The 12,795-nt window shown below is 56.3% G+C and overlaps 1 protein-coding gene across 1 annotated transcript; it reads right to left on the bottom strand.

The window, feature by feature from the left end:
- Positions 1–476: 476 nt before the first annotated feature.
- Positions 477–12,347, bottom strand: GREP1 (glycine rich extracellular protein 1). Its single transcript, XM_045820670.1, has 38 exons — positions 12,333–12,347; positions 12,190–12,244; positions 11,727–11,762; positions 11,350–11,382; positions 11,193–11,252; positions 10,878–10,910; positions 10,714–10,767; positions 10,548–10,580; positions 10,381–10,440; positions 10,216–10,248; positions 9,919–9,951; positions 9,792–9,824; positions 9,626–9,685; positions 9,461–9,493; positions 8,686–8,715; positions 8,559–8,591; positions 8,401–8,469; positions 8,276–8,305; positions 7,643–7,675; positions 7,271–7,300; positions 7,156–7,188; positions 6,429–6,464; positions 5,859–5,891; positions 5,731–5,766; positions 5,054–5,086; positions 3,918–3,950; positions 3,803–3,832; positions 3,676–3,708; positions 3,537–3,572; positions 3,104–3,235; positions 2,786–2,830; positions 2,486–2,527; positions 2,338–2,370; positions 1,881–1,943; positions 1,771–1,800; positions 1,621–1,680; positions 1,004–1,048; positions 477–617 (listed from the first exon to the last, which is right to left on the bottom strand). Exons 1-38 carry the CDS (start codon positions 12,345–12,347, stop codon positions 592–594), a joined length of 1,575 nt encoding a protein of 524 aa, XP_045676626.1. The 3' UTR covers positions 477–591.
- Between the last annotated feature and the right edge of the window lie 448 nt (positions 12,348–12,795).

Consider the following 12,795-nt stretch of genomic DNA (forward strand, 5'->3'; position numbering starts at 1 on the left):
GGGGACATCAACCTGTCAAATTTATAATCTAATTGAACATTAATCAAAGAATGTGAAAGTGAGTTTTACATCCAAATTATAAGATTAATCAGTACAATAATGTCCAGGAGTAGGTGCAAAGGCTTAAGAAAAGTGAGATTTTACATTAGTGACTTTAATGAATTGATTATAAACTAATACACAAATAATGCACAAGTCCCCTAACTTGGATATATTCCCCCACAAGATTATTACCAAGTGCTGCCCCCTCTCCAAGGGCAGGCCCGAATCTGTTCTGTTCTCATGGTCTCTCACATCAGAGCAAAGCCCCTGGCATACAGCCACACTATTTGTAGAATGAATGAATGAGGTGCAGGGTAGACACTGTAGGCCCATGTGACCCTAACCTCAGGCAGCCAATGCCCATCCCCCACCCCAACTCTACTGCAGCATACAGAGACAAACAGAAGCACATTGCCTTTATTAATACTTTCAGCCCTCAGAAGACCCCAGGCCAGAGACCAAGCCCAAGGGTTGTCTGGCTGTCCTTGCCAAGCAGACGAGGCTCTGGTACAGAGGCGCTCAGGATGGGCAGTGGATCAGCTCAGGTGCTCAGCATTTCCCAAGAGGACAATGGCCTGGGAAGAGGCAGAGCAGGGACCTGTTGAGATACCCCCTTCGCACCTCCTGGGGGAAACTGAGCCCTCTCCCTCCTCTGGTCTCTGAGGTCCATCACTCAGCAGAAACCTACATGTGGTCTGAGAGCCTGCCATGCCTCACAATGACTGGGGGCATCCCCAAGTGCAGCCTGAAGGGATGACAATGGTGGTGGCACTGGTAGTGGGGGACAGGGCCATTGCACTCCCTCTCACCTCCATAGCTATTTCCAGCATCCACTGCTGCCTCACTTCACCTCAGGGCCCCCTAAGGTAGAGACAGACAAGCCAGGGGACCCAGGTCACAGAACTTCTGAGTGCTCCTGCTACCTCCAGCTTCACCCTAGGCCTTAGAGACCCCCACTCACCGAAAGGCCTGGGGCCCAGGTCTGGCCTCAGCTGCTCATAGGGCCCTGGGGAAAGGACAGAAGGTGGGAGCACAAAGACACCAATAGCCCTTGTTCTTATTGGTCAGCTCCCTATCTTGGTCTAGGTACCAGGCTCATGCTCACGACCCACTGCTCTTACCTATCCCTCCTCCAATCCCACCCATTCCTGTCCCCCTCACATTCCCTTCACCATGAATGTTCCTTCCATCTCTGCAGGGTTGTGGGGTGGTCCTGGGCCTAGGACCCAGCTCCCTAAAGCCACCCCTCATCCCCTCCACGTTGTTCTACTACACACCCCATTAACCGACTGGCTTGCAACCCCTGTATATGTGCCTCTGGCCCCATATCAGGCTTCAAGATGCACCCCCCTTCCCAGGCCTAGGGCTGGAGGGAGGGTCAAGGAGAGTCCCTCAGAGACTCAGTCTGATCTGCAGAGGGAGAGCTGGCATGGGAATCCCTGCCCTCAGGACCTGGACATCCAGGATGCCCCCAGTCCTCTCAGGGCCTCAGAGGCACCCCCTGGCCCCCATCCACTTGGCCTGGTCCCAACAGCCCTTGCCAGGGCTCACTCTGCTCCCTGAACTCTCATTTCTTACCATTTCCTTCAGAGGCTGGAGCTGCAGCTTTGGGGTACACCAGGGCTTCCTCGCCATACCCTACAAGAGATCCATGTGATTCATTCCTACCCAGCCCCCGCATATCCCTTCTCCTCACGCCCTGCACTATGTGCCCTGGGTCCAACTCACCATTCCTAAAACCATTGGCCCCAGGGAACCCTGGAAGAGGAGAGAGATCAGGCCTGAACTGTCCCTGAGCCTGGAGCCCCCCAAGCCTCCCCAAGCCCAACCCCAGGCACCTGGTTGCAGGAAGACCTCAGGGAAAATCCCAGCTCCCAGACCACCGTTCCCATAACCAAAACCTGCAGGAGAGAGATTAGAGAAGGGCTGGGGTAGGGAGCGGCAGACAGCACTGGGGAGGCCAGGGTGACCGGCTCATGGACGGATAAACAGACTGGCTCAAATGCCATCCAGAGAGGGGCGCTCACATCCCCCCACCCTCAGCAAGCTAAGCCTGCACAACCTTCTGGAAGCCTCCCCTGACTTCTCTCTGGGCAGCTTCCTTTTCCAACTGGCCTCAGTCTGTCAGTCTACCCTCACCTGAGATAACGGCCATCATTATAGCCCAGTGCATAGTAAATCTTTGCTGGACGAATAAAGAAAGAGACAGACAGACGTGACAGAGATAGCGACATGGAGGGCTTGCCATGAGGGAAGTGTGAGCTCTTGCTCAAGATGAGGGCCCTGGGGGCTCACCAACTTTCTGAGGTTTGAGGCCATCACCAAAGCCTGCGGCGGAGGAAACAGGGGTCAGAGGTTGAGGGGCGGTGGTGGGGATCAGAAGTGGTCACAGTGGGGAATATGGGACGGGAGGAAGGAGAACTCAGATGAAGGGCCTCCTCACCTAGTTCTGCTCCTGGTCCATAGCCATGCAAAGGATAGTACCCTGTGAGGGGAACAGAGATCGGTGGGGAGGACCCAGACTTTCCCAAGTAGGGTCTTAAGGACTCTGAGGAGGAAGAAGGGATTCTCCCTACCCATAGGGAAAGGAATCAGAAGAAATGAGTTTAGAAAGCAGCAGGAGAGAGGGAGGATAGGTTCGGGAGGAACTTTCCTGGCCTGAACAGCTGAAGCAGCCTGGGAGTAAGGGTGATGGGGGAGTGACCCTGGTCTGGTGTGGGGACAGAGGCAGACAGACTCGCACCTGCTTTCTGAGGTTTCAGTCCCCACTGGATGGCTGGAGTCGGTGCTAGGAAGAAAGCCAGGGGATAGGAGTGAACTCTGGGCCAGGCAGGTTGGCACTGCCACAGACTGCCATGGGGGAGGGGCTTGGGGAAACTGCCATATTGGGGGTCACATGGGGTTCAGAGCCAGAGTTCAGGCTTTTCTTCGGCTGGCTCACAACAAGCCTCAATTTCAGCTGAACAATGGGCATGGGAGCTACTGAGCAGCCCAGCCAGGCCCAGCCCCTCCTGGGACCAGGCACACCACCACCCAGAATGGCTCCGCCCTCCACACTGACCTGGGAACTTGCCATTCTGCACTGGAGGAGGGGGCTGGGATTTCAGACCCCAGACACCTGCTCTATCAGAAGGGCCTCCTGGAGTGGGAAGCCTGGGGAGAAGCAATGGTGGGACCTTCCCATTGCAGGGACCTAGATTGGAGAAGAAGGGAGAGGGCAGTGAACCCAGACCAGTGCCTACCGCAGCTGCCCTCCTGGCCTTGGCCTGGCCAATTCATCAGCCTGCAGTGGCTTCTAGGGCAGAGCTTCCAAAGGGGGACACTGGCCAGGTCAGAAAAAGTCCAGTTTTTGTGAGTCACAACCTGCTCTGAGGACCAGATGACCTAATAACCTCCTGCCATGGTTCCTGCTATTTGCCCACCCAGCCCCACAGCCTCCCAGCAACATCCCTCCCACCTCTCTCCTGACCACCCTCCAGCCCCTGGGGCCTCACCTGGCTGGGCCCCCAGTCCTTTTCCATTGCCATATCCTGGAGAAAAAAACAGGGATGTGAGTGGTAGTATTTGGGGGTTGTGGGAGTCCTGGAAGTAGAGACAGGAGAAGGTACAGAAATAGTGAGTTCCCTCACTTGCCTGGCTTCGGAGGTTTCATATCCCCTCCCAAACCTGTAGGAGAGACAAAGAGACAGCTTCAGAAGGGACCAGCCCCTCCCTAGGTATGAGCCCTCTCTCCCAGACAGTGACACCCTATCATGCTCACCTGGTGCGAGCCCATTCCCTGGTGTGTATCCTGGGAGCAAGAGCAGGGATGAGGACTGGGGCTGGGGTTGGGGAGACTTCAGGTGGAGGTGGGAGACAGGCAGGGATGGGCTCACCTGGCTTTGGAGGGCTTATGGCCCCTCCTAGTCCTGGGGAGAGACAGATGGAGGCTGAGTGACAGGCGGACTCCACTCTGCCCCTTCTCTTCCTCAGGATCCAACTCTTTGCCCCGTGAGGCCCTGTGCCGCCCTTCCCCTCCCCCCACTTCCCGGAACTCCATGCCTGCCCTGCCTCCCTCAACCCAGCTGGGCCCTTTCACTGAGGAAGGCTATAGCTCCCAGCCCATTCCTGTAAACTGGGGTGACAGATTGGGGGTTGTGAGGGGGAAAGAGGTGGAGAGAGTAGAAAGTTTCTAGAGGTAGAGAGGAGTGGCAGCAGGACCTAATTCTGATACCAATTTCAGTTCTGGGGGTTTTCCAACACCACCAAGCAATGTTCAGATACCAGCTGGGTGTCCCACAATTTAATTCAGTTCTGACACTGGCTACCTGGCTACACTATAGCATCAGATTCCACAGGTTAAGGGCTCAGTCCCACAATACTGTGCCCTCCTCCCACTTCAGGTGCCAATTGCCAGTCCAGGTCGTCACCTGTGCTTCTGAGCAACCATCAGTAGAAATCGGAGTTTCCCATGAACTCTGATTTGTTGGGTTCAATTAATTGTCTAGAGTGGCTCCCAGAATTCAGAACAGTTCCCTTATTAAATCACAGGTTTATTATAAAAGATACAACTCGGAAACAGTCGGATGACCAACATGCATGGGATGAGGTATGTGGGAAGGCCCTTGGAGTTCCCATGCTCCCGCCCACCACTCTCCCTGCACCAGCCTGGGAGGAAGCTCTCCCAACCCTGTCCTTTGGGTGTTTATGGAGGCTTCACTACACAAGCAAGATTGATTAAGTCATTGGCCACTGGTGATGGAACTCCTCCAGCATCGCCTCCTCCCAGAGGTTGCAACCCTCCAATCATAAGGTGGGTTCCCCTGGCAACCTGGCCCCCACCCTTAGGTGACATAGGGGCTTTCCAAAAGTCACCTCATTAACACAACAAAAAAAACTTTTATCTCTCAGCATTTAGGAAATTCCAAGACTTTTAGGAGCCAGCTCTGTACCAAGAATGGGAGGGAGACCAAGTGTATATTTCTTATTATAAATCACAATATCACAGTGGAGGTAGAGAGAAAGGGTTTACCTGGCTTCTGAGGTTTCATGCCCTCACCAATGCCTAGAGATGAGAAGAGATGGCAGCAGGTGAGGGACCCACTACCCACCTGCTGGGCTGTCCTCCAGAACCTGGCCTCTTGCCCCTCAGGGCTCACTCTACTACCTGCCCACTCTGCTACCTGGTCCATGGCCGATGGGAACTGCACGGTCTATGGGGACAGGAGAGGGTAAGGCAGCAGCAGACTGGATGGTGGGCTGCCTTTTCTCCCAATTTAGCAACTAGATGCCACGAGGCCTCCTCTGCTTTATGCCAACTCCAAGTTCTCCAAGTGCGGCAGGAGCCCATGAGGGGGTTCATCAGAACAGGGTCTGGGTGAAGACTACCCCTCCCCAAGGGCCCCCTATCTCCTCCTTTCCAGCTGCTCTCAAACCCTCAGTACCTACCTGCTCTGGCACCCATTCTGAGCTGGGGGCCAGTGGGGGTGGGAAGGAAGAATAGGAGGTTTGGGACCCTAGCTAAGGTGGGGTCCCTTTGAAGGAACACAGCTGGAATGTGTTCCTTCCAAGCTGAGCCAGAACCAGTGATCATGGAGGCTTTCCCTAGCCTCTTTTAATCATTCAGCAAACCTGCCCCTCAAAAGCCTGGAGGGAAATGGGAGGGGACACCCAGATGCAAACCCACACCCTAGACCCCACCAGTCTCACCTGGCTGGGCTCCCAGCCCATTTCTGGTCCAAAATCCTGCGGAAACATGTGGAAGTAGGGTGTGAGTGGGGTGGGGGAAGCTCTGAGTTTTGGAGAGGTGGAGAGAGACAGCCAGGAATGAGGCTCACCTGGCTTCTGGGGTTTCACACCTGCTCCAAAGCCTGGTGGAGACACAGACAACAGGTGAGGGATCCTGACCCCATCCCTGCACCCCCTGCCCCCATAACTCTGACCTACTCCTATCTGGTCCATTTTTAGCTGCAGGGCCTGTGGGGAGAAGGTGGGGGAATGATAAAGCTGGCCGAGGGGCTGAGGGGCTGAGGCCAGCACTGCGGGACCCTTGGGTTTTCCTCCCGCTCCTCTCCCCATGGTCCTTGGTGCCCCTGACACCCTTCACCCCTGAGGCAGATAGTGCCCCTCTTCTCAGAGTGATGCACAGATCCCCACGCAATGCTCTTAGTGTCGAGGGAGGTGGTGAACGAGAGAGGCCTAAGAGAAATGAGGAGGGACAGGACAGCTGTCCTCTCACTGTGGCCAAGGGGTTTCATACCCCTTTCTAGGCCTGGGAAGGAGGAGAGGCTAACACAGACACCCCCAGGCTTCTCTCACATCCCCACCCCAAGGCAAGGAGCCTCTGTTCGACTGGGTCCCTGTGCCTCCCTTCCAATCCCTTAGGGTCCAGGCCCAGCTGCACTCACCTAGCTGGGTTCCCAGTCCATTTCCATTACTATATCCTAGGGAGGCAAAACAGGGGGGGCATGAAGGGCAGTGTGTAGAGGCAGTGCAGAGAGTCAGGAAGCCTCAGAGATAAGATGAGATGCAAGGTGGTCTCTCCCCTTAACTGGTTTCTTTTTCTTTTTTTTTAATTTTTACTTATTGATTTTTTTTTAGAGAGGAAGGAAGAGAGAAAGACAGTGATTTGTTGTTCTACTTATTTATGCATTCATCAGTTGCTTCTTCTATGTGCCCTTACCAGGGTTCAAACCAGCAACCTTGGTGTATCAGAATGACACTCTAACCAACTGAGCTATCTGGCCAGGGCCTACCAGAACCTGGTTTCTGAGATTTCTTTTTCTTTTATTTTCCTTTTTCTTTTTTCCATCATCATTTATCCTCTCTATGCTCTTTCACTTCCACCCACACCCTCCCCTTGCTATCACCACAGTGAGGTTTCACTCCCCCTCCCGGGGCACAGGCCAACCCTCCAATTCCTCACTGCTGGGCACCTAGCTCCCTGGCCCAGGCCAGGCTCCCCACCCCCCACCCCCCCCCCACCCCCCGCCGCTCCTAAAACCCTCTCCTCTCCCTCTGAGAAGCCTGGGCTCCTGCCCCAGGGGAAGGCCCAGCTGTTTACAGATCCTGGAGAGATAGGGAAGTGAGAGTAGGAGGTACTATGGCTTCAGAGGCAAGACTACAAGGACTCACCTGGCTTCTGGGGCTTCATGCCCACCCCAAAGCCTGAAGAAGATTTGGGAGCAGGTGAGAGATTTGGGAGCCCCCTATCAGGGCCTCCCCAGGTTCCTACCCACTCCACTCCTACCGGCTCCATATCCATTCTGGGCTGCTGGGCCTAAGGGAAAGGGAGGATGAGCTGAAGGGACTGGGGTTCTGGCTGAAGTGGAGAAAAAGTTCCCTCCTCTTGGACCAAGCCAGAAAGCTGGTATCCTTGAGGCTTCCTCCCAGGACCTGCTCAATTATTCACCAGTTCTGCCCCTCCAAGGCCTGGGAGGGAGGCAGGAGAAGACACCCAGACATAGACTCCACTGCCTAGCCTCACCTGGCTGGGCTCCAAGCCTGTGCCCATTCCCGTTCCCCAGTCCTGGGGGTACAGATCCAGGTGGGGGTGTGAATAAGGGGAGGGGAGCTCAGGGTTTTGGAGAGGTTGAGAGAAACAGGCTGGGGTGAGGCTTACCTGGCTTCTGGGGCTTCACATGCACTCCAAAGCCTGGTGGAGAGATAGGGAGCAGGTGAGGGACCTGAGCCCCATCCCTGCGCTTCCCCAGAACCCCAGGATGCCCCTACCTGGTCCATAGCCATTTTGAGCTGCAGGGCCTGGTGGAAGGGGAGAGGGGGCTCTGGGTGCTGGCCTCTCTCTGAGGCTCCACCCTAAGCTTGCCCCTTTAACTCACGCCCCAGACCTTGACCTACCCAGCTGGGTCCTAGACTTCCCCCTGGTGTCCAGCCTCCCTCCAGAGCCTGAATGTCACATCTTATTGCCTGTGTCCACCTAATTGAGTGTCACTGTCATCAGCCATGTCAACTAGCCAGGTAGGTGAACTCCCTCAGGCCTCCTTCCCCTTATTAGCCCAGTGGTATCATCATTAGCTCCAGCCCCTATTGCCTCCTGGTCATTTGGTTTTCAGTGGGCCACGCCCTCTAGTGGGCAGCCTGGGTCCTGGTTGTGTTCATACTCCCTTCCTGTCTGCCTCCCCCTGCCCCAGGCTCTGGGAGGGCCTGTCTCCAGTACTTGGCTGGCCCCTGGATGTTTGCTGAATGACTGTTTCTTGCAGGGCACCAAGTGGAAGATGCAGAGTGCAGGTCTCACCTGGCTTCTGAGGTTTTAGTGCTCCGAGACCTGGAAAAGAGAAGGCGTCGCACATGAGTCCACCTCATTCCTATTCTTTGAGAACTAGGATCAGGCACCCACATCAGCTAACCCTGCAGTGATACCCATGCTCCTGAGTTCCTGGGCCTTGCCTGGCTGTGCTCCTGCTCCCACGAAGGCCCCATTCCCGAATCCTGGGGAGACAGAGCAGGAGGGAGTAAGGAGGAATCTGGGACTTGCGGGGAATAGACAGATACAGAGATACCAGATAGAGTGGGCTCACCTGGCTTCTGGGGTTTTCCATCCCCGCCATAGCCTGGGAAAGAGAGGAGCACATGAGGGACCCAGAATCCCCATCCTGCCCCAGGAACTTGACTTCTACCCTCATACACCAGCTGCCCCTTCTTTACCTGGTCCCAAGCCATTCGGTGCTGCAAGACCTGTTGGGAAAGCTGGGTGCTGCTGGGGTGGAAATGGCTCCTAGCCTCCCCCACCTGGCCCCACACGTCCCTCCATTTATCCTGGCTAGGTTCACAAAGGGGGACAGGTAACAGGGGACTTGTGACAGGAAGGGGACCGGGGAGACTGAGGCAGGGAGGAACTGGAGCCCCGACCCCTCCTCACAGTTGCCCTCTGTTTCTGGCCCCTGAGACTCCCAAGTAGTCTAACTCCCGCTGCTTCTTCCTGTGAGTCCAGGAAGTCCAGGGAGTCCAGCCCTATAAACATCAGCTTCCAGGAGCCAGGGTTTTCACTTTCTGCCTAAATCCCCAGGCCTCCAGCCTCAGGACCTGCCCTCTCACTTTCCCTGTCCCATGGGTTCCCCGCCAACAGTCCTGACCACAGTCCTCGAGATGGCATTGGGCTTGTGTAGTTCTGGGCTTGTGGGCTTAGCCTCGGGAGTTGCCAGCCAGGTCTGTGTTGACTAGCACGATGCCTGCTGTGCACAGCTGGACCAACTCAGGGCAGGTGAAACCGGGCAGAAACCGGGGTTGGGGAGGGGTGCACAGGGCCCTGGCCTCTTTCTCTGAGCCCCTCTCCCTGCCGCTTTGACAGTGGGCCCCAGGCCATTGCCAATGCCAGACACTGGACAGGGCAGCAGTGTGAGGAATGGGCCTGGGAAGGACAAGGACAGGAATGGGTAGGGACAGAGTCAGGAAGGGGGGTGGGGGGCAGGTCTCCGCTCACCTGGTTTCTGCGGTTTCACGCCCCCTCCCAAGCCTGGGGAAAGACCAGGTGCCACTGAGCCATGCGTGGACCCTGCTCCACAGAAATCCGTTTTCTGCCCTCCTGATCACCTAGCTCTTCCCTTTCTTCCTTCCTTGAACCCCAGTTTGGTCCAGGTGTCCTCACCTGGCTGGGCTTCGACTCCTGGGAAGGCCCTGGCTCCCATCCCATTCCCATTGACAAATCCTGGGGAGAGCAGGCAAGAAGGAGTTAAGGGGAGGCCAGGCAGCATGGGTGAGCAGGGATGGATGGAAAAAGAGGAACAGGGACACAGGGACAGGGTAGAGCTCACCTGGCTTTTGAGGTTTCATACCCCCTCCAATTCCTGAGTAAGAGATAGGAACCAGGTTAAGGAGCCTGGAGCTCTCTTATACCCCCAAACCCGAGCATATGCCCCAGTTCTCACCATCCTCCCCTACCTGGTCCCTGGCCACCATTCGGAGCTGCAGGGCCTATGGAGAGAGAGAGGGCAGAGGCTGGAGCTGGGCCAGTGTGGGCTCGCACCTTCCTTCCATGCTGTCCTCCTCTCAGGACCTCTGTGCCCTACTCTCCCCAACAGCTCTTCTCAGGGAGCAAGTTATGAGAAGGGCCTGGAAGTTTGGAAGACCCTCCCGAGACCACGGCTGAAGCATAGCGGCGGCCACAGCAGCCCAACCAAGGGAGCATTCCATAAGAGCAATAGTGCCACAGGGTGAGGGGCGGGTCTCTCCACTCACCTGGCTTCTGGGGTTTCATTCCCGCTCCCAGGCCTGGGGAGAGATAGGGAAAGAGGTTGGCACTAACTCCCACCAGCTCCCCTCCCTCAGAATGCAGATCATGACCCTGAAACCCCCTCTCCCTTGCCTGCCCCTTCCTGCAGCCACTGCCCTAATCACCCTCACCTGGCAGGGCTCCTGCCCCTGGAAAAGTGCTGACTCCTAAACCATTTCTGCTCCCAAATCCTGGGGATACAGAGGTGGGGCTGTAAACCCAGGTTTTTGGCACACAGAGGAACTGGGATGGAAATAAGCAAGGAATGTGCTAGAATGGGGGCATGCTCTCTACTTACCTGGCTTCGAAGGTTTCATTTCCCCTTCCAGGCCTGGGGAGGGACAGAGAGGCTGAGCCTCCTGCCCTCCCCCAAGAACCCAGCTCTCTCCCCTACTGGCCCCCTGATTCCAGCCCTCAATCTTCTCCCTCCCTGAGCCCCAGGGTGGTGCCCCCAGCGTCCTCACCTGGCTGGGCTCCCAGCCCTGGGAAGGCACCAGCTCCCAGCCCGTTTCCATATCCTGGGCAGACAGAAGCAGAAGGCAGAATAAGGGGAGGAGGGGTCTGGGCTTCAAAGGGAGGCAGACTGATGTTGAGACAGATGCATTGGGCATGGAGAGCAGGGTCTTACCTGGCTTCTGGGGTTTCACACCCCCTCCAAAGCCTGGAGAGAGAGATAAAGTAGATGAGGGGACCCCAGGGACCCAGTTTCTTCCTAGGGCTCCAAAGTCTTGCTAAGCTGAGGGGTGGGGCAGGGAGTATTTGGAATCCCCGCTGAGATGGGCGTGATGTTCTGAAACCAGACAATAGGAACCCATATATTGTCCTTCCCTCTGCTCCCAGTGAGTTACCAGCTCTGCCCTGGGGGAATCTGGGAGAAGGTCCTCCGAATGCTGACCCAGCCCTATCCCCAGCATGCCCTACCCTCCCTCTTCCTCCACCTCACCTGGCTGGGCTGAGACACCTGGGAAGGCCCCTGCTCCTAGCCCATTCCCATTCCCAAATCCTAGGGAAAGCAGGCAAAAGGGGATCAGGGAGGAGGAGTAGACAGTAATGGGAGGGTCATGGCATGATTCGGGGAGATAGGTAGGGTGCGGCCTCACCTGGCTTGTGGGGTTTTACACCCCCTCCAATGCCTGAGAAGGAAATGGGTCAAGTGAGGGTTTCAGGACACCCCATTTCAGGGATGCCCCTAGAATATGGGTCCTAGTCTCACCACCTCCCTACTCTGAGCCCATCTCTATCTGTTCCGTAGCCATTCTGAACTGGAGGGCCCATGGTGAGAGGGAGGAATGAACTGGGGAGTTGTGGGGTCCTAGCTGGGGTGGGTGTGCAGGACCCTTGGACCCAGCCAGAAACAGCAAACCTGAAGGCTGCCAATCCAGCACCTCCCTCCAGAGTTGTGCACCAACCCTGCCCCTTCCTTCTAAGGCCTGGAGGGAGCAGGGAGGGGACCAACCCCAGACCCCATCATTCTCACCTGGCTGGACTCCCAGGCCATTTCTCTTCGCAAATCCTGGCAGGATAGATAGAGGTGAGGGGTGTGAGAGAAAGACGGAGAAAGAGACAGATAGACAGACAGACAGACAGACCATGCTGGGGCTAGGCAGGACTCTGGCTTCTGAAGTTTAACACTCCCTGGGAAGCCTGGGGGAGACCCAAGAAGGAGGTGAGGGATCCAGGACCCACCCACCTCTGCACAAAGCCTGCTCTCAACTGGCGTAGGGGCCATGCAGTGAAGGGCAGGGTGAGATGGTACCCGAACAGTCTTGATGGATTCTTTGGGGGCAGAGGGTGGGGGGATGTATGTGCAGGAGGGAAAAGAGGAGGCCTGTAGGAAGGGGTCTCAGGTGGGCTTCTCTGCCTCAGGAGTGTCAGTGCTGACCCCAGGTATTTCTGAGATGGCTGTCCCCCACCACAAATGCCATTTGTCTACCCCTTACCTGCTCCCAGGCCACTGGGGGGGCCATAACCTGAGGGAGGAATGATGTTTTGAGCCTAAGGGAGGCAGGAGGGGCCAGGAGCTAGGGTGCTCTGCCCTCATTTAAGGGACACAGAGCTGCCCCCACCTCTCAGCCAACTTTACCTGGTCTGTAGCCATTCAGGCTCCCTAAGCCTGCGGGGTCAAGGAGAAGGGGGTAATTTAGGAAGGGGCAAAGATGGCCAAATCTGGATGCTCTCCCTCCCACTCTGCAGAGCGAGAGAGAGTGCACCCCACCCCACCGCAGGCCTCATATTCTCTCTGTTCACAGGAGGGGCAAGGACAGAATGAGGGAGGCAGGCTGAAGGAGGCTACAAGCGGGGAGCTGTGTCCCTGGGGGCAGGTCTCCTACTCTATCTGCCTCAGGGATGTGTGTACCTTCCCCCTCCATTCCAACTGGAGTGTTTTGGACCCTTCCTTTCCTGAAACTTCATCTTCCTCACCGCCACCCCTCAATCTTTCTCTCCAGCAGCTTAGATGCATCAGGTCTCTGGAGGGAGGCCCCTCTCCTACCCTTAGGATGGCACAGGTCACCGGCGAAGACCCTCCTCTGACACTCAGCCTCCTC

The sequence above is a fragment of the Phyllostomus hastatus genome, unplaced genomic scaffold (genome assembly GCF_019186645.2).
Source record: "Phyllostomus hastatus isolate PE091 unplaced genomic scaffold, TTU_PhHast_1.1 phas_scaffold_442, whole genome shotgun sequence".
In the NCBI taxonomy this organism is placed as follows: Eukaryota; Metazoa; Chordata; class Mammalia; order Chiroptera; family Phyllostomidae; genus Phyllostomus; species Phyllostomus hastatus.

Bases quoted from the DNA above. Each gene is read 5' to 3' on its own strand.
- GREP1 (XM_045820670.1), bottom strand. The intron at 3,709-3,802 runs GTGAGCATGATA...TCTCTCCTACAG, and splicing joins AGGGAATGGGCTCGCACCAG to GTTTGGGAGGGGATATGAAA. The intron at 2,528-2,785 runs GTGCGAGTCTGT...TTCCCCTCACAG, and splicing joins ACTGAAACCTCAGAAAGCAG to GGTACTATCCTTTGCATGGC.